This window comes from Lipophrys pholis (assembly GCF_963383615.2).
Source record: "Lipophrys pholis genome assembly, chromosome: 15".
NCBI lineage: Eukaryota > Metazoa > Chordata > Actinopteri > Blenniiformes > Blenniidae > Lipophrys > Lipophrys pholis.
In genome coordinates this window covers 1,644,532-1,669,311 of record NC_137642.1, presented here as the reverse complement: position 1 = coordinate 1,669,311, position 24,780 = coordinate 1,644,532, and the positions used below count along the sequence as shown (strand labels likewise).

At 40.7% G+C, this 24,780-nt stretch overlaps 2 protein-coding genes across 3 annotated transcripts in view; one reads left to right on the top strand and one right to left on the bottom strand.

Moving 5' to 3' along the window:
- Positions 1 to 4,014, top strand: part of smap1 (small ArfGAP 1) — a 227,822-nt gene extending 223,808 nt beyond the window's left edge. Inside the window, exon 10 of one of the 2 annotated variants that reach the window (XM_080482214.1) lies at positions 1,261 to 4,014. In XM_080482214.1, the coding sequence (XP_080338340.1) occupies positions 1,261 to 1,389 (129 nt within the window). In that variant the 3' untranslated portion in view covers positions 1,390 to 4,014. The remainder of the gene's footprint in view (positions 1 to 1,260) is intronic. The other variant, XM_080482213.1, reaches the window with a different exon arrangement.
- Positions 4,015 to 5,931: 1,917 nt separating this feature from the next.
- Positions 5,932 to 24,780, bottom strand: part of b3gat2 (beta-1,3-glucuronyltransferase 2 (glucuronosyltransferase S)) — a 73,244-nt gene continuing 54,395 nt past the window's right edge. Inside the window, exon 4 of the mRNA XM_080482412.1 lies at positions 5,932 to 6,971. Within this exon, the coding sequence (XP_080338538.1) occupies positions 6,885 to 6,971 (87 nt within the window). The 3' untranslated portion in view covers positions 5,932 to 6,884. The remainder of the gene's footprint in view (positions 6,972 to 24,780) is intronic.

The following is a 24,780-nucleotide window of genomic DNA, read 5'->3' as shown; positions in this document are numbered from 1 at the left end:
ACTGAAAAAAATTTTTTCTCATTTCCACAAACACAAAAATGATTTGTTGAGTTAATGTAATTTAATCATGTCACACATTTCCATCTATTCATATTAAGTAGATTGAATCCCATTTATTCATATTATCTGAACAACATGTATTAGAATGAACCATTTAACAACAAGAAACTCAATATGCTCATGTTAATCAAACATATCTCTGATATGTCAACTGAAAAACTGCATATTTGATTTTTTGGAGTGTATAAACATTAACAATGGGAGAACACAGACATTCGTAAGAACAGACGACAAAGTTGGATTGTTATTACAGTGACTGTCAACTATGAAATTACCAAAGCCAAGGAGAATCTGGACTGAGAGTCAAAACACCACGGAGGAAAACATTGTTGTTATTGTCCATCTACTGAGCATGTGCAGAAGAACCCTGTACTACGGCCGTGGTGCGAATGTGCAGTAACAGAGTTTCAGAAAGGCTTCCCGTGTCCATGGAGATGAAGATGGAGCATTTTCAAAAAGTTGTGTTTTCAGTGGCTTAGAGTGCCATTGTCGTGTAAATTGACCCCCAAAAACGCAACAAAAGTTTTCTGTTTTCATTTGAAAATATTGTAAATGCGGAGATTTCAGTTGTTTAGTTTTTTTTTTTAATAGGCTATCACATAATAAAAAACTTTTTCAAACAAAAACACCAGTAGGTTGTCAAATATGATAATGTCCTGTCTTTTGATGAACTATGTAAAGTCCATCTCAACAGATACATGTGGAAAGAAATGACCAAGAGCTGCTTCTGCGTACTAACATTTCATATTACCGTATTTCCTGGACTATTAGTCAGATCAGTCAAAACGTGTCAAAAGGTTTTTGTCCAAACGTCCACCTCGTCCAGCACACACACACACACAAACACACACACACACACACACACACACACACACACACACACACACACACACACACACACACACACACACACACACACACACACACACACAGCTCTCAGATGACTAGATAAGCAAACAGCACTTTCATAACAGATAAGACAGAGTGGAAGAGAGGGAGCAGGAAGGGGGGGAGGAGGAGAGGAGGTCTGGGTAATGAACTGGGAAGCTGGGGAGAGGAGGGAGAGGACAGAGGAGCAGGAGACCTGCTGGTGCCTCCAACTGTACAGAGTAATTGTATTTTTCCCTGTACCCCCCCCCCCCCCCCCCCCCACACACACACACAACCACCACACCCACCACACCCTCATTCCTCCCCCAGATGACCCAGCAGATGTCAGGAGTGGCGCTGAGCGGTAGCGGGCCGCCGGGCGCCCCCCCTGCCAACGGCTGGCCCGCTGCTCCACCACCGGTGTCAGGCCAGACCCTCAGCAACCAGCTGTGGAAGTGAGAGGGGGAGGGGGTCTGCAGGGTGAGATGCTGGGAGTAGTGGGGCAGGAGAACCCTCACACTGCTTCGAGTCAATCACGCACAGCAGGGGGCACACCTTTCCTCTGGTTCCCTCCTAAAAAGCCATGACGCCATCATCGTGGACAAAAAAAAAAAGTGTGTCGTCTCGTGTCTTTATCATGTCTTTATCATGTCTTTATCATGTCTTTTGGTTTTTTGATTTCTGTTTGTTGTTGTTGCTGTTGTGTGAACACGGGCGACAGCAGACGGGCATCGACCCTCCTCGTATTATATCACCATCCAGGATGGATAGGGATAGTTAGGGAATAGTCCTTCTGTACCTACAATAGATATGGATATCTTGTGGTTGGTCCCCCCACCCCCCCCCACCCCCACCCCCACACTCACACCCACCCTCCTATGCGGGACAAGAAGTACTGTATTTATGTGAAAATGATGTGAACCCTTTTCCCCTGAACACCGATATGAGTTTGAAGCTGCTTATAATGTTTGTGTGGTTTTTTTTCTGCAGTGATTCTCATGAAAGAGCGTCATTATCTCTGCTGCAGGTTCAGTTCAGTCCCACAGGGGCCCGTTTATTACTGGTCGTACACACCACAACGCTGAGAGCCCCAACTTGGATTTTCTTTGTTCTGTGACGCTGCAAGTTCACGACAACAGAAATACACAACGACGGAGAGTAACAAAAAATCTGTATTGATCTGGAACCACTTTTCTTTAAACTCTTTATTGACATTAAAGTTATAGGACAGAGCACAGTGTTCAGTGTTTCTATGTTGGAATATGAAGAAAATCAGAAAATTCCAAATTTTATCTTTGTTCAGTTTTAGAGCATCCGTTAGCTTAGCCTAGCTTAGCATAATGTCCAGAAAATCTCAGAAAATAAGAACAATATGCATTTTTCTTTCCTCAATTGTTACAGATTATTCTTTGGCTCTTTCTTTTGCCTGAACTTAACAGTCATTTTTTTACAGTGTGAACAATCTGAAAGAGGTTGCACAAATTTGAGCTGTGCCCAGAAAAAAAGATGAGTCAATGAGTGACGTCCACAGTACATATTAACCGGCAAACTTGTATTTTTCATTAATATCCAAGATTTCTTCTTCATAAGTAGCATGCAAGTTACTGCAGCTTCTTTCTGACTGAGGATCAAGCCGTCAACCTGCAGCTGCTGTGAGCAAGTTCTGAAGCTCTTGGATACTTCAAACCCCAAATTCGCTTGAGCTTTCAGTGCTGAACCAATGTTGAAAATCTCCTCCACTGTGCGCTCTTTTCCTTAAACTTCAGATCTCTGAGAGAAATCTTAAAATCCTTCGCTACACTGAAACACATCATCAAACACATCATCAAACACAATTCAATAAGAAAATACCTCAAAACTTAATGTGGAAGTTCAGTTTAATCTTTCTCAGGTGCTGACAGAATTTGCAAGCTGCTCTTTACAAATTGAACAAACCTGACTTGCATAAAGGCCCGAAGGGAAAGAAAACAATTTTCCACTCAGAAAATCTGTAGTTTGCAAGTGCGGATGTGAAACATTGCGTTACATTTTGGTTTTCGTTGATGCAGGTCAAGTTTGTGAAATGTCTCTTTGTCTGTGGACGTTTCTCTTAAATCACACTCCAAAATCCGAAAAGCACTGAAATTCAACTTCCTTGTCTTGATATACAGTATCTACACTGTATATAAAACCATATTGTAGATCAGGTGTGTCAGACTTAGTTCAGTTCAGAGGCTACATGAAGCCCAATTTGACCTGCACTGTGTTGAATAAGTAGATTTACTGAATAATGATCTACATAAAAAAAAAAACATACTCATCTGCATGTTTCCAAGCAAAGAAATGGAAGTGCAGGAGGATTTAATTCAATATATTTTGAAAAAACCTTAAAAGAGATATAAATGTACAATAAAAAAGAGGTCCGTTTCCAACTTTTGTCAGTTCAAAGCGTTCTGGTGCAACGTCGAGTCAAAATTTATCTGAAGGTCATAAGTTTGAGGTCCCTGCCTTAGCTGATCCATCATCTGTAATAATATTAGCAACTGAACTGAACACAGTGAATCTGCTAAAACCAACCAAATCTGTCAAGACTTCCTTTTTAAAGCCTCACTTAAAATATCTTGGTTCAAACTCCCGGATGTTCCCATCACCGCTGTGACCGTGTGCGCCGCCATCCACCATTTTGTCCTGCTGTTTGTTCGTGGTGTGAAATGCAGGAGAAGCACAGTTAGTCTCATTGAATAAACCTGGACCCGACTAGTAGTGAGGAGGGCTGGACGGTGCAGAACCTGCATGACACTCCTGGAGGGGTCCAAGTTCACACCGTCCAGTCGTCCACACAACACACACACTGCCGATGCAGAGCTTGACTTGCACACACACAGGTTCCTCCGCCATCCAATAACTGTCCTCCAGGTTCACTCCACTGGGTGTACACTCTCTGGTGCCTCGTGAAGACAAACAAAGTCGTTGCTTACAGAATAAAAAAGAAGTTTTCTGTGTTCATCTCTGTCCAGTGACTCTGAACTCTGTTTTATCTTTTTTTTCTTTTAATCCTGTTATTGTTCGAAGAGGCTCATTCGGAATAAAGGCTCTAGAATCCTGAACTTGTTTCTGTTTTTATTCTTCCTAAAAGATCAGCCACCTCACCTCATGTTTCACTTCCATTCTGGATTCTGTTTGATTCCCCGGCTGGCAGTTGTAATTTCTTTGTTGTCAGCCTGCAGACTTCACATTATTGATGCCCGATGCTACTTGATGTGGGTCGTCCTCATCACATACCTGAACATACAGATTCACTCACAACATCAGGTCCATGTTTGTCGTAGCAGGTTGGAACCTTGTGTCCCTTCAGATCTGTCTCCTTTCTTTTTGTCAGCGACTCAACAAGATGCTGGAAGAGACTTCATTAACGTGACTTCACTCAGAACCGAATGGTCTGTTCCACCAAATCCCACATGTGTAATTGGAGTCCAATGCGAACACGTCATGTTCAAGAAACCAGTTTGAAATGTTTGTGATGAAAGTCTCCACCAGAAGATGTTGCATTGTAGTGCTTACGGGACTACAGTGTAACATCATGTCTTCGTTGGCAGAAATGCAATACTAAAGGTCTGCCAATGAAGTCTCCCTCACACCATCAGACCACCAGCAGTAGTTGAACCATTGATAGAAGGCAGGATGGATCAAAAGCCTCATTTCCACTGGACAGAATGTGACGCGATGGAACAGGATGGGATGGGTTTTAATGTGTCCCCGCTGCAAATGTTGTGGATGATACCAAAAGAATTGTACCCAAGGGTTCAGATTTTTTTTTAAATCTTCCATTGGGGTACCCAGCACTTCAGAACAGGTCTGGTAAGGAGGAGCAAAACGCAGCCATCTGGAACTTTCACGTTGGTCCCGAGAGGGCCGAGACTACTGTTGCATCATGACGTCACATACCTGCGTCGTTCACAAATCTGTCTACATTTTATCTGCACTCTCTGTGGTAGGACTACGCTACAGAGTTGGGTCTGGGTATGCTTTGCTTCCCCGTACTGTCCCGTGCCATCCCACCACATTCTCCGCAGTGGAAACAAAGCTGAAGATTTCATGGTGCTCACACAAAATCCTAAAGAAATGGAGACTCCTCAGACCTTCTGTGGTCCAGTTTTAGAGGTCTTGTGGGAACTACAGCCCCGGTTTCGTAATCCTTGTCTGACAGCAGCGACACCTGGTGTGGTTTTTATCAGCTTCAAGCTTCACATTGTTAGAAAAGATCACAGAAGCTTCTCTGCACACCCGAGTTATTTGAGTCCCCGTTGTATTTTGTCATCTCTAACCTCTCCATCCATTCCCCTCTGACCTTTGGCATCAATAAGGCATTTTGATCCACATTTTCTTTTTTTCTCAACATTGTCTGGAGATGGTTGTGTGGAAATCCCAGAAGTCAGTCATTTGTTAAATTCTCAGACCAACAAGCATGTTCAGATTCACTTAAATCTTCTTTCTTCATCAGTTTCATGCTCAACCTCATCCCCACCTCATCCGCACCATCGACATGCCTGAACATTGAGTTGCTGCCTTGTGATTGGCCGAATACATACTTGGATGTAGAAGCAGATAAACTGGTTAGTGGCAGATCAGTTCAGGAATCAGAAAACCATGAATATAAACCATTTTCAGACTGTGATCTGACAGATCTGGGGTCCATTCAAGCTAAAGCCCCGTTTACACAACGTTTTCAAGTGAGAACGCCAAACTTTTGTTTTGGGGGTCTGTCTAGCCGACAGCAATGCTTGGAGCCTTTGAAAAGACATTTATACATCATTGCCATGTAAATGCAAAATTTTTGTCAAACAAATTGCAAAGGCGAACCGTTTTCACTTGAAATGCTGTCGTGGAAACAAGGCCTAACACGACCAGAGCTGCTTCAGTCAGCTTCAGATTTGCTCTTAACAGATAAACAAATCAGTGTGGAACAAAAGAAGCATCAGCTACCGCGTGAATGATGGCAGAAGAAAAACAGAAATCCTTTTTAGCATTTTAATTTGTGGAAAAATGGAAGTTGGTACACTTTAAATTATTGTGGCATTCGATGGAGCCAAAGTCACCATTTATTAAGCGTAGCTTAGCATAAAGACGTCCAGATAACAAAACCAGGAAAAGTTTACATGGAATGCTAAATGGTGAAAATACAGAAAAATTTTATTTTTCTGTTACGTTTCCTCACCACTAAATGTTTTGCTTCATAGGTACGAAGTAACGGATCAAACTAGCGTATGTTGTAGGATAGTGAGCACCAAAAATGCTAGCAACAAATAGCATGCTTGCTGTTCAGATTTAAAGGATTTTTTCTTCATTCCTGTTCACCTGATGGTGAACTCTGCGAAAAGTGGAGATTTATCATTTACTTTCTCAGTTTACCATCACTGGTTCCAACTTACTCCAGTCTTCATGCTAAGCTAGTGTGACGCTTCCTGCATCCCAACACCATTTTTCCAACACAAGTTCACAGCATCAGAAGAGCATGTGTCCTGGTCCTTTCGTTTCGAGAACTGGCAGCATTTTCTCAGTGCTGTCATAAAGCAAGGGTAGTCTCTGACCGGCTGGACCTTTTCGGATGGTAGTCATGTCACAATGTCATAGTTAATTTGACGCCAATGTATTAATAACTAAAAAAACACACATTAATGATTCAGAATGACTCTCATGGCACATTTCAGTTCAGCAATATAATATTTTACATTTAGTCGAGTTTTTTTTTTTTTACATCAGCAGGCTGTGGATGGAGGGATTGAGCGGTCTCAGTCACGCTTAGTAGCGTCCAGTTCTCACACAAAGCCATGTTTTGACGGACAGCCAGCGTTGAGTCATGCAGCTCTTAAGAGTCTGTGTTTCCACCGCGAGCGGACCGTATTAACCCGGCACGCAGAGAGAAAGCAGGGGGCCGCCGCTCGTCTCTGCCAGGAGGTGGTGGGGGAGCGCTGCGATCACACCTCGATCACCACTGTGTCCTTTCGATGTTTGGGCTCGTTGGCGAGGTGCGGCTTCTCCGTGCGCGTGTGCCAAACCAGCACCTGCCAAACAAAACGAGAAAAGTCAGCGACAGAAGGAAAAGAAACAGGATGTTATGCTTGGGTAAACACAGCCCACTGATCCCGAAGAAGACCAGAGACTCACTTTGATAGCTTTTGGATTAAAGCGTGTGATCCCTTTTATTTTGTGCTCGAGAACATTTTGGATCAGTGTGGAAAAAACTGAAAATCATCAGCTAAATATAAAATCTCAGGCGGTGAAAGCTTTGCACTCAGCCATGAAGTCATTCCACTCAATCATTTTAAAGGTACTGAGAGCTTCAACTCAATAATTCAAGACATGTGAAGTTCTGTGGAGATACTTTCCATTTATTTGGGCTGTTGTGAAAGCTGTGTGTAAACCTGCTGTCCCTCTCACAAATAACACTAGACCACTAAAGAAAACTGCAATGTATCAGCAACAAAGATGGCTAGACCTTGAGCGATCGTACAGTAAACAGACATCAAGCGTTTTTTAAATATGTTATCAGAAGCTGTCACAACACTGAACCCAACCACTGGCCACCAAATATGGAAATCTGTGCTGAAACTCAAACCAGCTGAGCAGGTGTGAATGCAGCGCTCGTCCTGGACATTTCTCCTGTCCATCACAGCACCAATACAGAGAGAAGAACACTGACATTCACACCTCAGGGCCATTTTAACCTCAAACTTATTTTCAGCCGTTGTAAGTCAATGTTAGCTAAATATAAAACAGCCTAGAAGCCTAGAATCAAACCATCGACTTCCCCCCAGTGAGGAAGCACTGCTAACCACTCTACCAATGTAATAACTGCTCTCGGGTTGTGGATTCGGTAAGACAATTGAACATGTGCTGCTTTAAGCTCTTCTTGTTGACACAAATAAAGTCATTTATCTTGAATCTGTGATTTGACTCTTTTGTTGATTAAACAAAGTTCCGTTTCAGAGTTTCCCTTTAAGACTCAGATTCACCAAAACTATCTGGTTATTAGACCTCATTATTGCTGAATTGTGGCCTAATTGGGAAATTGAGTTTTCTTGGTCTAGGGATCTCTAAAACTGTGCCAATGATAAATGGATTTCACTTTTCCACTGATTTAGTAGCTTTAGAAATATTTCACACTGTTATATGGAAACGCAGGAAAACACAACTTGTCTGAAGTACTGTGAATATGCACGCACATTCTAGCTATAGTAAATAGTTCTTCTGCTCATGCTTAGTAGATGGACCATGACAACAATGGCAGCTTCCAGAGTATCGCCTTCCCATAACATTGTTATAACATTATTTACTACTGTTCATGTTTATAGCTTATTGTTCTCTGCACACAAGTGAGTGTGTGGTTCCATTACAAAAACAACTAAACGCATCAACTCATGGCCCAACATGCAAATTGCATCACTTTCAGCGTTTCTGCCATTTCAGTGTAAACGGACGTCTTTTTCAAAAAGGTTGCTCTTGTCTATTTGTCTTCTGATTTGAATTTTTAATCCACTTCACTTCTGAATCCTCCCCCTTGGTTTCATTTAATTTCTTTTCTCCCATTTTTGGGGGTTTCTTTCATTCTTTCTTCTTCTGTCTCGTTGTCATTTTGTCAAGTGTCATGTGAAGCACTTTGAATTCTACCAAACCTGCATGAGAAGTCAGTGAGATTGTAGGTTGGAGAGAAAATCAGCTGAGACAATGAAACATCCAGTTCCTTCGCCTTGTTCAACTTCAAAACTTTCCCTCAAACTGCATCAGATAAATGCATTTGAATCTCAAATGAAATACAGCAAATAAGTCCTGAACCAGTGATGTGAAGAACGTCGATACTGTGTTGAGGAAGCTCGTCCAGATCCTCATGAGGAAACTGAAGCTGCTCTTGAAACCACTGAAGATTTCACACAAAAAAAAACCACATTTATGAAGTGTGTTGGTGTCTGCTCATGAGAATCAGATAAGATTTTAGGTTTTGGTGACTGATGATCTGCCATCAACACAAGGGACAATATGGGTATAAAGCTGGCAGGAGGTTGGTTTTCTGGAGTCAAATTGTCATTTTTTGACAATATGGACTGAATGACGGACATGGATGTTTGATTTGAAGGTGATAAGAAGAAAATTGTTAAACAACCGTCTGAATCTTATCAAGGAACTACAGCTGATTGTTAAATTTAGTTCGTTATGCCTTTAGTTGGTTCATAAGTACTTTTGCTTTTCTTTGAAACATGTCAAAGAAAAAAAACTTGCCTAAAGAAAACTAAAAGCCAAAAATTGTGAAAAAACTTTATTTTACACTCCGGTTGTCGTTGGGTCATTCCCATTAGTTCAGGACTTTAACAAATGAGTCTATAATTCAAATGTTCACGCACATGGAGGAGTGATTTATTAGCATCTGTGGACACTGACATTGTTTCTGGGCTTCTTGTTCTCGTGTCTCTTTCTGTACACAGTGCTGCTAATTGGCTCACTTTGCATATTTACCAAGGCTAATGTAGCACACACACACACACACCCACCCACCCACACACACACACACACACACACACACACACAGCAGTTCCTGGATGCCCCCCCCCCCCCCCCCCCCTCCCTGGTTCTCCTTCTCCCGGTTCTCTCTCTGTCTTCCTCATCCATCACGTCAACTCGTTCCTCTGGTGGCTTCGCTCTGTGTTCTGCCTTGCGGTCGTCTCTGCTCCCTGTCTCACTCCTTGCCGCCTCGGGCAACGCAGAGACAAAAAGCTCTCCCAGGTTGGAGTGTTCTTTCATATGAAGCATATTGAGAGGGCTTAAAGTTCAGGCTGAGGTAGTTTTAAACAAACATCCATTGTAGGTTTGATGTTTCTTCCTGTTGTTTTTTGTAATAACGTTCACAACAGCTGTACTTTTGTAAACATATTGATTTAAATATTGATTTAAATCCCTGTTACTTCTTGTGATGAACAGGATGTCACATGTGGACCATTTGGATTTAGCAGGTTGAAGCGTCGTCTTTGTTGGTGCCTCTTCTTTGTTGTCAGCCCGCCTTTTACATTATTGATGGCAGGCTGTCAGCTCTGATGCTGCTTGATGTGAGTCATGTCCCAATCGGATTGAATACGTATTAAACAAAGGAACAGTATAGGTGACCCTTGTTTGTTGGGTGCAGCGTTCTAGCAGCAGATTGGACCTGTTAAACCTTCTGAGCTTCCTTCATTCTTGATGTCACAGATCCAGCAAGCTGCCTGAGCTCTCTAGGTTCATATCAGCATTTCATGAAAGACAGAGATCCGCTGACTGTGGAAGCTGCTTTCGGACTTGTTTACAATGACAATGCTCAGAGCTACTGAAAGCGCAATTTTGGGTTCGGGTTCCGCCGCCAATACAATGTTTCCTCCAGAGTGTCATGACTCCCAGTCCATATTCTCTTGAGACTTGGTAGTTTTATAGTTGAGAGTCACCATAATAACAATCCAACTTCACTGTCCATCCATACGAATGTCCGTGTGATCACTATTGTTAATGTTTATTGCATATTCCAGGAGTATATGGAGTGGGCTTCATGACACTCTGGAGGAAAATGCTGTTATTGTCCAGCAGTAGTAGCGCTCCCACCGGCTACACAGGGACGGAGCCTGAGCATTGTCAGAAAGTGTCGCTCTCACTAATTCACAGCAAAAAGTTGTGTTTTGAGTGGCTCTGAGCACCGTTGTTATGTAAACAAACTCCTGGAAAAAAAAAAGGTTTTGCGTTTGGGGAAAATAGGAGTACTCTAAAAGAACTACAACCCAATGTATCTGGATTTGGCTATGTGTCTGCCTCCTTAAAACTGAGAGCAAATGGCACTCAGGTGTAACCTGCAGAGAAAAGTCAGACCAACAACCAGGTCTAACTGATTCTTACATTATAGCCTTGTGTATTTTGGAAAAGGAGGGACTATCACTGTGAATGGGAGGCTTGTGTTTGGTGATTTTCTTAATTCTACACAATCTCACACAAACAACAGTCAGTCACAACATATTAGATGATGCTGGCCCATTAAAATCCCTTTCCACCGGCCCAATAAGCATGGGGAAATCTCAAAAACAATTTTAGCATAACCGTTGATAGCTAAGATAGCCTCAATTTCAAAGTCATACGACCGTTTGACTGTGAGAAACACAATATTTTTTGCATACTTGATTATTCCACCAGCTGTCCTGTAATCAAACCCAGACACTGTTGCTGTGAGAATAGAGAAAAGTAAGTCATGCAGAATGGATAATTATTGTGCTGAGAGGAGAAAGTGTGAACTCATTCTGGATTCACCACCGGAGAATAATTGAAAAAAATGCAAATGAAAGTAAGGCTGGCTGCTTCTTTTTCTTTTAGACAGTCAACGTGTTAGCTTGTTGCTCAGAAGCTTTATGAATAAACATATTCAGGCACTTTTATAGGCCTCAGCTCCGAGGGAGGCATGACGATTCATCTGAAAGAAGTGCTATTGTTGGTTTGACTGGGTACGAAATCCAAGTTTTCAAAAGATAAACACCTGCACCATGTGGTTCAATAAAGTATGTGGTTCACTTTCTATTGAATTCTATAGTTTGTCACTTGCTCTCTATATGATCCACAAAGGTTCAACATTGTGGACCAGAAGTGTCACCGCACTGCAAAAATCCCAAACACAAACACAAAGTAGCATTACAGACTCTTTGGCTTTGAGCTGACTCTTCCAGGCCACCGTACTTAACGGGTAGGGGACATAAAGCGAGCGTCTCATGACTGGTTTGTAAACGCTCTGCAGACAATTTGAGGATCACATCACAAAGAAGCAGGCTGAATGTCAGTTTGAGATGCACTCGGCCACATTATTTTGAGAAGAATTAAGTTTAGCAGGAAGCTGAGAGCCATGCCCCCCCCCCCCCCCCCCCCCCCCCCCCCCCCCCATAGTCCAGATCGCTGCTTCGTCTTCTCTGTTATATCAACCCTCAATCAATCCATCTGTCCATCCTCCTTCCTCAGTGCAGGCTTTTAACTCTGCTCCCCTCTTCTTTTGCTCCATCTCCTTCCCCTCCTGCACTATCATCTGTCTCCATCTGTTAATGCCCCCCCCCCCCCCCCCCCCCCCCCCCGACTGCTACTTGTCCTGTCACTGCTGTCTCTTGCCATTACGCCACCGCTCTAAATACATTACAGCTCCCGTCAGTCGTCTCCAGACACTGACCCGGACCATCGGGCCAGCATTTCTGCTCTACATCGTCAAGGTCGTCATTCAGGTTGAAAGATCTGATCCCTGATCAGCTCGCTGTGAGTCTGAGGTCAGGGTGCGTCCGAAGCTTCAGTACCAGTAAGTCTCAGACAAAACTGGTTAAAAATGATTGAAACCTCACAAACGAGCTACAGGAGTCTCAATTTTACTGCTTTTGTTGGGATTTACCCTCAATTATCAACATGACTGAGGTTAGATGGTTAAAATACTTCATTGTAGGGGTGTGCGATATGGTGATCTTAGATCCTGAAGGATTAGAACGTGTTGACGATCTGACAAAGCAGAGAGAGTATGTAGAACATAATCTAAATGTTGTTGTTCTATGCTGATGTGCTAACACACAGACCAGTGATTCCTCTACATTCATTTATGAGTGGCAGAGCGCGTGGGGGGAATAGGGTTGGGGGTGGGGCAAAGGTATTTTGGCTGCTAAACCAGTAGGCAGGTCTGCTTCAGTGTGAAGTTAAAGTATTTCCTGCTCGTGTCAAAATCCCAATACATAAGTCTTTATTTGGCCCAAACAGGGTGCGGCAGATTGCCGACCCCTGACAGAAAGAGTAGAGGGGGGTCGTTAGCTGGCATTGATATATATATATATAATATATATGATACAAAATTATATTATTTAAAAACTGGATATTTATTTATACCTTTTCAACAGATAGTTCGCTTTAATAAAATAGTAACCTCAGTTACTTAAGTTTGCATTTTTATTATTTGACTGTATTCTATAAGCCATTTAGTGTTTTGGAACTTAAATCCTGTTAGAATGACTGTTAAATAATATTTGGTAGAATTGCCTTAGTTCATACCAGTTCATATTTTTATTTTTTTCATTTGAAATAAGTCTTAGGTAGTATTTAAATCATTTGATATTTTGCCTTGTAATTTTAATTTCACTGTTGCACTGTTCAAGTGAAAGCTCCATTAATAGCGAGGCACAGTTTAGTTTTTATGTCGCAAGAGTCACTTTATCAAAGTGTTGTTGTTTACCTTTTAGTATGTTTATGTTATTTATATATGTTGATAAAATTGCACAAATTATATAAATAAAAATATGTTCAGAAAGGTTATTTGGCCTAAATTGTCTTTTCTTTTTTCTGCTGGGGCGGTTTAACATCGAGTACTGGTTTGATTGCACTGTTCAGAAACATGTAACTTAAACTCAAAATTTAATGTAATAAAGAATTGTGATAAAATCGAGATCGGGATTTTATTACAAAAAAATCACGATATGATATTTCTGCCATGTCGCCAACCCTTACTTCATTGTTTTACTTGTTGATGTTTTTATCGTCTTTCTGGAAATCAGGTTAGCTTCTTTATAAAATAAAACTAGGAATGCACCCATACAAGTACCTATTGAATCCCATTAAGCCTAATTAATACTCCATATGCAAACGATACTCGAAGGCTAAGTGTTGTGCTATGTGCCTCTGCGTCAAAGCGTTGCGTAGCGTCTATCTACACAGTGCGTTCTGCGTACTGAAGAATGTAAGACTGTTGGCAGTGAGCAAAGTTCTGACGCAGAGGCACATAGCACAACACTTGTGGGATGGAGCTTGTTGTTTTTGAGTGTATCAGTCATACTTTAATTATGTATGGCATCGCTGGAGTATTAACCCTGAAACTCTTTAGCATGTAGCATGTAGCATGGCTCCTGAGCCAATGAGCAGTTAAATTAATAAGCGACATCGAAATACAAACTATCTTTCACCTTCTCTTGATAATTTGTCAGAACATAATTTACACTCTGTCTTACTTTTGCCATTTTTGTTCATATTCAAGAATCTCTCAACAACTGACATTGCTCGTCCTTTCTTGTCTACCTGACAATCTACCTGTTGCTGACGGATGATGTCATGTAATAGTTGACGATTAATATCGTCTATGAGTACGAGTACTCTGTGCAGTATCAGACTCCATACCCGATAGTAGTATTGGTATTAGGATGCATCAGTACTGATACTGGTGTCAGTATTAGTGCGTCAGGAATAAAAACTGTTTATTATTATGATCATGCACTGAAATCTGGTGAATGGTTCCGAGCTGACCCTGACTGACCGTAGATCAAGCAGGGAAGGGTTCCCAACACTACTGTAAGTGAATGGGGCTGAATTGAGGTGAACTTTGTCGTGATGGATTTTTAAAAGGACATAAGAAAGACTTTTGGAACAATTGTTTGTAATTGTTAATGGGATAGGTTTTTTGTTAGTTTTTTGTTTTTTTAGCAATCTTGACAGCCCAAAGATTTTCCAGGTATATGAACAAGCCAACCACCAATGTCAATAATGGGACTTCACTACAAAGATCCACATGCAAACAATAAGAACTGAATTGCAATAACTTGTGTTTCCATGCAGTCGTGTTCTGCAAATTCACAATAACTGAATTAACAAAAATATATTAAAGTTAATCGATTGACAGCTCTAACTAATACATAATATCTGTAGGTAACATTCAGAAGCACAAAAAGCTATGGAAATGACCAAACATATCAAACACCTGAAACACTGCCTCCTAGTGGTCAACATTGTTATGACAAAACTAATGAAGACGAGGCAAACAAAGTATAAAGATGTTCAGTATGTATGCATGCATGAATAAGATGCTTTGATAAAAGCAAAGACATTCATTCTGATGTGTCCCCTAATACAGTGATGTTTGGGAGAATTGTAGTGCAAGTTTTTGAAAATGTGGGTGGATGAACCTTAACGTGATCTTAATGTCTCCACAAATACATTGATCTGATCTTGGCTATTGATTGACAGTCTGATAAAGGACCAGACTGTTTTGCATCATTCTTTTCACAGCGATGAAGATTTAAAATGTCAAGTGAGTATTCATATATGAGGCAACCTGTTGCAAAGAGATAATGGCTTCCAGTGGTTCGCTCCCTCACCGAACACAAAGAAAGTCTGGGTTTGAACCCTGGTTAAGGATTTTGGAGAGTTTGCATGGTCTCCAGGTCCCTTCCACAATAAAAACATATTTGTTGGGTGATTTTAAATGGTCCACATCTGAATGATGGGATGGTTTTCTGGGTTCACTTGGTGCAGCCAACGCTCTTCAGGGTGGAACCTCCACTTTTAGTTTGTTGAGATGGACTTGCTCCTACAAACACCACAAATGTTTATTTTCCTGCGTCATGCCGGAGTGAAAGAAGACACCATGTGTCAGAGCTCCTCTGGAGCTGGCAGGTGAGTTCTTTGTGAGTTTTGTCCAGAGCCAGGCCAGATGTTTCCCCCTGCCTCCCGTCTTTATGACCAAACAACTCCGGCTACAGATCCGCCATGACAGCTCGACGAACTCTGCCAGCAAAGTACTTAAACATGTTCCTCCTTTAAAAGTCAAACTTTGACTTTGAGATTCTTTGAAGTTAGTGTCATTAGGTAAATCTAATGACGTGTGTATTTGTGTTTTTCTATAAAGAGACGTGGGTGGAGTTTAACTTAGACTATACAGTACAGTTGCAGATGTTTTAATTTGCACAGATTTTTTCTGGCTGCTGTTTTTTTATTTATCTAAATCTTTTTTATGGAATTTTTCCAATAACAATCACAAAACACACCCTGTATACATGAATAATAAAGACAATAACAAGGCAAATGGTACACTGTACAGACAGGAAGTATTGGTGAGACATGGCAAGAAACCAAAAACAAAAACAAAAACAGGATGATATTGGGAGGAAAAACATTCATGTAGGAGGTAAAGAGCTCAGTCCACAGGAGCAGGGAGGATGTCATAATTCCTTATTTTTGTTATTGTTGAGAGTCAAATCTTTATATGAGTCCAAAAGTAATCCCATGTGGTGGCATCCTCTTCTACATTTCCTTTAAGTATGTTAAACATCGATTCATAGGATGCAGTCTCAATCATTATATATGTCCATTCTTTTATGTTAAGAGGTCCAGCTGTTTTCCAATGTCTCAAAATAATTCTGGAAGCAGTGATCAGTCCAACAGTAACAACAGAAAATTCACCTTTTGATGTATTTGGGATTTGGGATCTGTCTCCTAGCAGGCACAGCTCAGGAGTCAACGGTACCACCGAGCCGGACCAGCAGCTCAGAAACTTCACCACTTTAACCCAGAATGCTCTCACTAGTCTACATTCCCACCAGTGTTGTCTTCATCAGTGACGACGATGATAAAATTATTTCGTTGACGCCCCTTTTTTTCAGGACAATATCGAGACGGTGACGAGCTGAACACGTCTCTTTTATGACATGACGTTATACATGTGTAAGTTTTCGTTGAAATGATGAGACGGGACTAAAACCTTAGTGCGAGGACTGTCAGACGTTCACAATGCTTGACATTTCCTCCTATTGTGTGTGAAATCTGTCTATCAAAAGCCCGCAATGCCGCTGCAGCTACTTCCTTGTTTGGTCGAGCCCACCACCTAGCAAGGCAGCGCACATTTCCACAACACCACTGAGCGGGAATTGAGTTGATTAACGTTAACCTGTCGATGGACCATGGCCGCAGCCTCATCGAAGGGGCTTGGTGGTGGGAGGACACACTTTGGATACACTTCCATTTCCATACATCGGAAAGAAAGAGCGAGTGCATTGTCTGAAGAAGATTTCGGCATCTAAGGTGATACTTTGTACATTTGGTGCACCTTTGTCCATACTTGCCGAGAGTGAATGAGGATTGGATTTTTTATATTGTCCTGTTGAGACAACCTCTCTTCTGGACTGAATGATGAGGATAACTTTAACTCAATATCTCACCAGTCTTCTCTATTGTCCTTTTCCCCCCCAGTATTTAGCCAGTTTCGCCATTTCAAATGATAAACAATATAGTTTCGGGAATGGTAAACCCATTCCCCTTTTGTCATTGGGAGCACACAATATATATTTTCTGGCTATTGTACCAAAGCACGGCCTTCACCTGCTCTGAGATTTCAAAATTGGATTTGCAAACAAAATCAAAAATAGACACTCACTTTTGAAGCAACCTCCCTTTGTAGTCATCAACACACACACACACACACACACACACACACACACACACACACACACACACACACACACACACACACACACTTTTTTTCCTTTCTCCTTCCTTTTTTTGAGCGGTGGGGCTATTTCCATGACTCCATACCATCATGGACTAGCTGGAACCAGCAGATGGCGGTAGTGCAACTTCACGGATGCCAAGTGAAGAAGAAGAAGAAGAAGAAGAAGAAGAAGAAGAAGAAGAAGGGAAACAGTCATCAGCGACAAAGAGAGCAGTGGGAAACAATGTAGAATGATAGAACCAGCGAATGGCAGTAATGCAACTCCACGACACGAAATAAGAAGAACCTCCTTTTGTGTGTGATGTGAGTGGGCGTGCCTAAGGCCCCGTTTACACAACGTTTTCACATGAAAGAGGAAACAATCGTTGCGTTTTGTGCTCGGTGCCATTGAAAACTGAAAACTTTTTGAAAACATCTCCCGAGGTGGAACTTTTCCAATACTCATGTCTCTCCTCTTTTACCATAAATAAATGCCTTTGGGGCTTATTTTTCAACATTTGGACATTCCATAGTGAATTTCTGCTCCTTTCACTTTATTTCTGGACGTGTCTGAATCAAATGCTTCAACATGGAGGAATGGAGGTGTAGAATGATAGAACGCTGCTCTACAGCCGTTTCCATGGCAACCTACGTAAACACACTGATTAAAGTTCTCTTTCACATGAAGCCATTAAAAGGCTCATTTTATGGCTAAAAACTCCAAGCTTTCATTTACAGTAGTTTGTAGTTTGCTTAGTAGTTCCTGAGGAACCAAAAGTCTGACTTCATTATAAAGAAGTACTGTGGGTAGAAAATAGTGGAGCGTCTCATAGTGGAGCAACGCAGCCTCATACAGATCTCTCCCTTCGTGGTCGAAAGTAAAGAATCTTGCGGCCAAAGTGTAAATGATCTCGTTCCCTCGCTTTATTAATTTGAGGCAAAGACTTATTTTCTCGTTCCCACGCGTTATTATTATTTTTCTCTCTGGCCATCTATACCGTTCTCTCGGGTCCCAAAAAAAAAGGATGAGGCAACATGATGCCGTCGATCATCCAGCTCAGTTTTCATGTTCCACTTTAATATCCTGGTAGCAGCGTAGTTTGTCATGTTTTATGGTCATTTTATAGACGAGATAAAAACACTGCGCTGCCTCCACCACAGTGTTTAAGAGAATACACAGAAGAACGGAGACTTGAAAGTGGGCGGAGTCTTGGGCGGAGTCTTGGGCGGAGCGGCGTCAGGGACGCTAACCACTGTTGTTAACCTCACTGTTAACTTTGATGGCAATGTTAACTAAAGGGATGACTAACCATGTTTTAAACAACGCATATTTAACGGTCGGTTAGCTAACGGCGGGTTAAAGATTTAACCGATGGTTAGGGCTTAACCAGTGGTTAAGATAACCCAGTTTTGTACAACTGGGCCCTGGACACGAACAATATTGCAGCGTGTCACACTCTCTCAAGGAAAGACAAGTGGAAGCCTGCCATCATCCTGCGTTTTGTGAACCAAAAGTTCAAAACGGATCTCCTAACCCTAACCCTAAGGAAAGAAGTTGAAAGGATTTGCTGTGTACCTGAACGAGCATCTCACCCGGAAAACTGCCATGATCGCATGAGAAGTCCACATACTGAGGAAAAATGGAAGAATCAAGTCGACGTGGATGAGGAACTGCAAGGTTTTCATCCAGCTCAACGGATCCACTCCTGAACCAGCCAAAGTCCTGCTGGTAAGGAACTTTGGCTCGAACAGTTTAAGTGATTCTGGACACTTTTCATTTCACAATGGGACTAACTGGCTTTGAATCAAGACTATGCCATGGACAGAATAATTCTACTTCATCCGGATGGAATCCGGAAGAGTTTTTCTTTGAAGATCAGGACAATAATTATGTTATCTAGATAATTTAGTTATCCCAGGGGTGGCCTGATGACTGGCCTCACAGACGGAATGCAGGGGAACTTGTCCTGTACAGTCCTGTGGACTATATTGACCACAAAGAACTCTATGATTTTACTTATTTACAATAGACTGGACACTTTCATTTTTGGGACACATTTGGACTTCATGATTTGGAAGTATGTCGGCGTGTGTGTGTGTGTGTGTGTGTGTGTGTGTGTGTGTGTGTGTGTGTGTGTGTGTGTGTGTGTGTGTGTGTGTGTGTGTGTGTGTGTGTGTGTGTGTGTGTGTGTGTGTGTGTGTGTGTGTGTGTGTGTGTGTGTGTTTGTCTGGATCTGTATAGTTAACTTTGTAAATCATATTATGAGTTACTTTGGTAAAGCACCTAAAATCATATGATAACAAAACTAACAATGACTACTAGTGAGCATAAACTATTAAATACTTCTGCTGCCTTCAGGGACATTGCGTTCCTAGAAGGAGACAACAATGCTAGCATATTGCATACAATGTATGTGAACTTAACGCTTAACACACCCGACCCCCCGGATTACAAAGCAAATGAATTTGGTGTTGACATAGATCCCAATAACCGTTTTTTGAAAATACTTTTTTATGGAAAATACTAAATGGTATAATTAGAAATGGAAAGAATGCAAATGAATTTCCAAATCATTTCATCAATAATAATCATGAATTAACAAACACTGAGGAAATAGCCAATACTTTTAATGATTATTTTGTAAGTGAACGACCAACACTGGCAAATCAAATTGTAGAATCCAAGGTTGTAGATTTTGTAACTATCAATATTATCAACCAGAATTCCAACTCTCTTTTTCTAACTGGTGTGGAAGAAATCGAAATAATAGGCATTGTAAATAAGTTTGAGAATTAAAGATCAACAGATTGCTGTAAGATAGATATGATGATGTAAAGGAAATCATTAACCACATAGTACTGCCCTTTCATATATTTGTAACCAATAACTTCTCACCGGTATTTTTCCATCGAAACTGAAAATGGCAAAAGTAATCCCTATTTACAAAAGAGGTAACAGACATCTTTTCTCTAATTATAGACCCATTTCCCTTCTTCCACAATTTTCGAAAATTAAAAAAACTGTTTGTAACCCGGCTTGATAATTTTCTTGAAAAATAAAACCTGCTGAGTGACAATCAGTACGGCTTTCGATCAAACAGATCCACCCTGATGGCAGCCATGGCTCTTGCTGAGGATATTGCAACAACAATAGACAACAGAGACTATAAGGTGGGTGTCTTCATTGACTTAAGCAAGGCTTTTGACACAATAGAGCACACACTGTTAAAAAAGCTTCAGGGGTATGGTGTCAGGGGCACTGTTTACACTCTTGTGAATGAACGTATCCCTGTTTCCAAATATGACAGGTTTAGTCTTTGTCAAGTTCATTGAAAGTTAGTTATTATCTAACCAACTTTTAAATACTGTGAGCTCTTTTTCTAGTGTTTATGAGCATATGCAGGTCTTTTCCGGAGCAATATAGACTAGTATCATCTGCATATAATATACAATTGACTTTTTCCATAATATTACATACATCGTTCATATAGATAATAAATAATTTGGGCCCCAATATAGAGCCTTGTGGAACTCCATGTGTGATAGTCTCTTTATTGGAGTAAACATTATTAATGTGCACATACTGGTTCCTATTGCTGAGGTAGCTTTCCAGTGACCTTAACAGTCAAACCCATATTAAAATTAATAGTGAACTTATTCAACAAGTGCAGGTAATTAAATTCTTAGGAATCACTGATGAAAAGCTCAGCTGGGAGCCACATATAAATATTCTGAAGACAAAAATAGCAAACAATATCAGAATTATGTGCAAAATTAGATGACTAATAAATAGGAATTTGCTCAATTTAACATACAGTATAACTCCTCATTCTTCTCTATGTGAACTTATTCCCTATGTGGAATTATGGGGAAATAATTATAAATCAAACATTGAACCTATTTTTATCTTCAGAAAAAGGCCATTAGAATCATAAATCAAAGTGATTATTATGCACCAACAAATCCTCTGTTTGCCATATCTAAGACACTAAAAATACATGACATTGTCAACCTTAATACACTACTTGCTCTTATGCATAAGGTGCATCATCATATCTTCCACCTCATATCCAGAAAGTATTCAAACATAGGGAGAGTCAATATGGGCTCAGAGGTTCTGGGTTTTTCTGTCCAAAAAATGGCAAGAACAAATCAGAAAAGTAGATGTATTTCCATAAGGGGGTTAACCTTTGGAACAACCTGGACGATAACTTAAAAAAAGCAGATAACCTCAAAAGATTTAAAAGGTGATTAAAGCTCACCACTCTTGAAAAATATCAGTTCAGTAATTTTAGAATGGCAAAGAAAATGCAAGTTTCTGTTGTTGTTTTTAGTTTCTGTCACACCAATTGCAGAAGCTTTATGTTTAATATGTACAGGGTAAAGCAATATAAGTTAAACTTCAGCCTTAACCCTTCGGTCTTTCTCTGTTTGTTTTACCTTTCTTCTCTTTTTTTGCATTTTCTGTTGCTGCATTTTGTATTTGGTTGACCGAATAAACTATTACTACTAAAAATAAAGTATTACTACTACTACTATCATAGAAAATGTGAAATCTTAGCATTATATATTTCCAAAAGTATTTAAAATGATAATTCCATTGTGAATTAGATAGCAGTAAACAATCTGGAAAGTCCTGCATCCTTGTTGGTTTATTGCCACTTTTTATCATCACAACTTTTGTGGAGCTGACTGCTCAGTCATATTTTGTATTATCCTGTGTAGGTGCGTTCTGATGATGTCACACCCCATCGACGCGGTATCGCCACATCCGGGTGATGACTGATGATGCTAAGGCCTGCTTATAGCAGGTCTTAATACCAGCCCAGGGCCCCTCCATTAGTTTAATGGGGCTGATAATGATGATGATAGTTTCAACACCGGGCTGTCTGCAGCAGCAGCCAACTGTAAATGATGATCCTCCAGCTCCAGGGGGGGTCTCAATCCCCCCACCCCGCTGGAAGCATTTACCCACAAGCCACCAGGGATTTTGAAGAGCCACCATGTGACTTCAGCACATGGAGATTTTATATGTGCTGACGAGCAACAGCAGCTAGAGGAAAATCAGTGCAGCAATACAACGATGGAAACATAAATTAAAGTATTTAAAAGTGTAAATTTGAAAGCGGAGACACAGACCTCAATCACCTCCACAGTGAAAATCCAAGATCCAGGAACTGTTTACACAACGTTTCAAGTGAAAATGCATAATTTTGGGGTTTTCCTTTCAGATGTTTCATGTTTACAAAGCAATGTTAACACAGCAATGGCAGATGCGCTGAAATATTGGGCCACTAGAGGGAGCTGTTGGTTGTTTTTGTAATAACACCACACATACATACATGCAGAGAACAATACGCTATAAACATTAACAATGGGAGAACACAGACATTCTAATGGACAGATGACCAAGTGGGATTGTTATTACGGTGACTGTCAACTATAAAACTAACGCCCGTGTTGCCCATGAGCATTAACAGCACTTCCGCCGTCTACTCGGGTCTGAGCCTGAGCGTTTCTAGAAAGTATTATTTTCGCCCGTCGACACAGAGATGGAGCCCAGGCATTTTCAAAAAGTTCCATCTTAGGAGCTGTTTCAAAAAAGTTCAGTTTTCAGTGACTCAGATCACTGACAACCAAAATGCAATTAAAGTTTTGCATTTTTACATGAAATCCTCTGTCTCGTTCCAGGCTCCTTCACTTCCCCTCCTCATGTCTGATTGCTGCCCTGATGTGTTTCACATGAGCCTGAGCATGTGATTGTCATCACCTGGTGGCTGAGGTTGATATTGGGTCTCTTTTGTGTGTTCAGGTTGTTTGTTCATTTGTGTTCCTCACTTTCAGTCTGTTTCTGTGTTTGGGATTTTCATTGTCTCATTATTATTGTCTGTGATCTTGAGATTTTGTTATTTTGGTCTTTTGGATTTTTGATGTTTTGTGCTGTAATAAAATGAGCTCCTGTTCCACCACACGTGCAATAGTGAGGCTTTATGTACAAACCTTCAGTAAATCAGGTCTTAAGTCTTGATGCCCCCTGCTTATTGATTTCCTTATGCAAATATATTGCTGATTTTCCTACCAAAAATGGACCAGGAGCTTTTTTAAAGCTACATTGACACAGCATGTTTTTATACATCTTTAGTGGATCAGGCTCTCAGTCATCCAGAACTGATGAAGCCTCTGAGACGAGAGATGAAAAACGTTCAAGTTGCTTGTGTAACTTTATCCACAGTAGAAATGAGTCCAAACTAAAAGGTATCGGTTTATACATTACAGAGTGAGTGAGGCTGCATTGTGCCAAGTCATAAATGTCACTGTGATTCTGAATGTGTTTGTCGTAGTTTTACAAAAGCCCCCAAACTTCCAGTCGTTCCTCAGGGAATATGTGTGAACACCAGGTTAAACCAGCTCAGATTGCTTTCTGTTTCCTATTTCTCTAACAACATGACGACCTGGATGATGGTGCGTGGCACCAACACAACACGCATCACTGCTGACACAAATAAAGCCTGGCAGCAGCGAAAACAAGAAATTACAAGGAATACCTCAAAAAAACTCGAGAAAGTGGCTCCAGGTGTCTGTGGGCCTCGAAGTCCTGGAAAGCGCTATATGTCCCACAATGAAACGGATCAGTCTTTCAATGTGGGTTCATTCAAAAAAAATGTTTAAAAATAAACCACCTCATGTAAACATTAAAAATAAAATGCTAATACTTTTTATTTTTCAGATTATCCTTCAATTTAGGCAGTAAGAATCCTGCAAGAAGTATGATATCCTGCAATACTATAAGCAAGGTCATATACTGCAGTTTTATAAGGAATCTAATTCCAGCCGAAACCCAAATGAAAAATATCACCTGTGTTCATCAGTGTGGAAATTTCTTAACAGACAAGGACAGACTTCCAAAGAACCCTGAACGTACAGACCTGTTGGATTCAATGAGCTATAATTGAGTCCTAGTTTCAAGATCTAGTGTAATAAATGCGTAGATTTCAAGAAAATATTTAGTAATGATTTTTTTACTTCTGGGTTAGAAACTGATTTTGAGTAAGAAGAAAAAAAGATGTTTTCAACATTGCCACGTCCAATAATTCTCTCATATGTACAATATTGTGACTGCCTGTTTGAGTCGCGATCATCATGCCACAGCCTTCAGGCATCCGTGAGCTGGTGATATTTTTCCAGCCAATCAAGCTTTGTTGAGCAGAAGTTTGTCTCTGAACCAAGAGGATGAGAGACGCTCATTCAATCCACATATGATATAATTAGAAGCCTCCTTAAAAGATGTTCTGATAATACAGAAGTTTAGTATATATATAAAAAAAAACCAACATATTAAATAAACGAAAGCATCTTGTATCATCATTTTATTTTTTATTATCAGGGACAGTGCAATATACATAGATAAAATCCGATGTGTTGCACATAGAGTATATAGCTCGGCACTAATTTGCAACTCTCATCCATTGAAGGGCTTTTCAAATGTCTGCACTTTGTAACATAATCATGAATATGATTGTAATTATTATAGATGTGTGAAGATTTCCTTCCCCAAGAGGAGTGAATGCACTGGAGCAGACATGGGTCCTCATCCAATATGGCTGCTT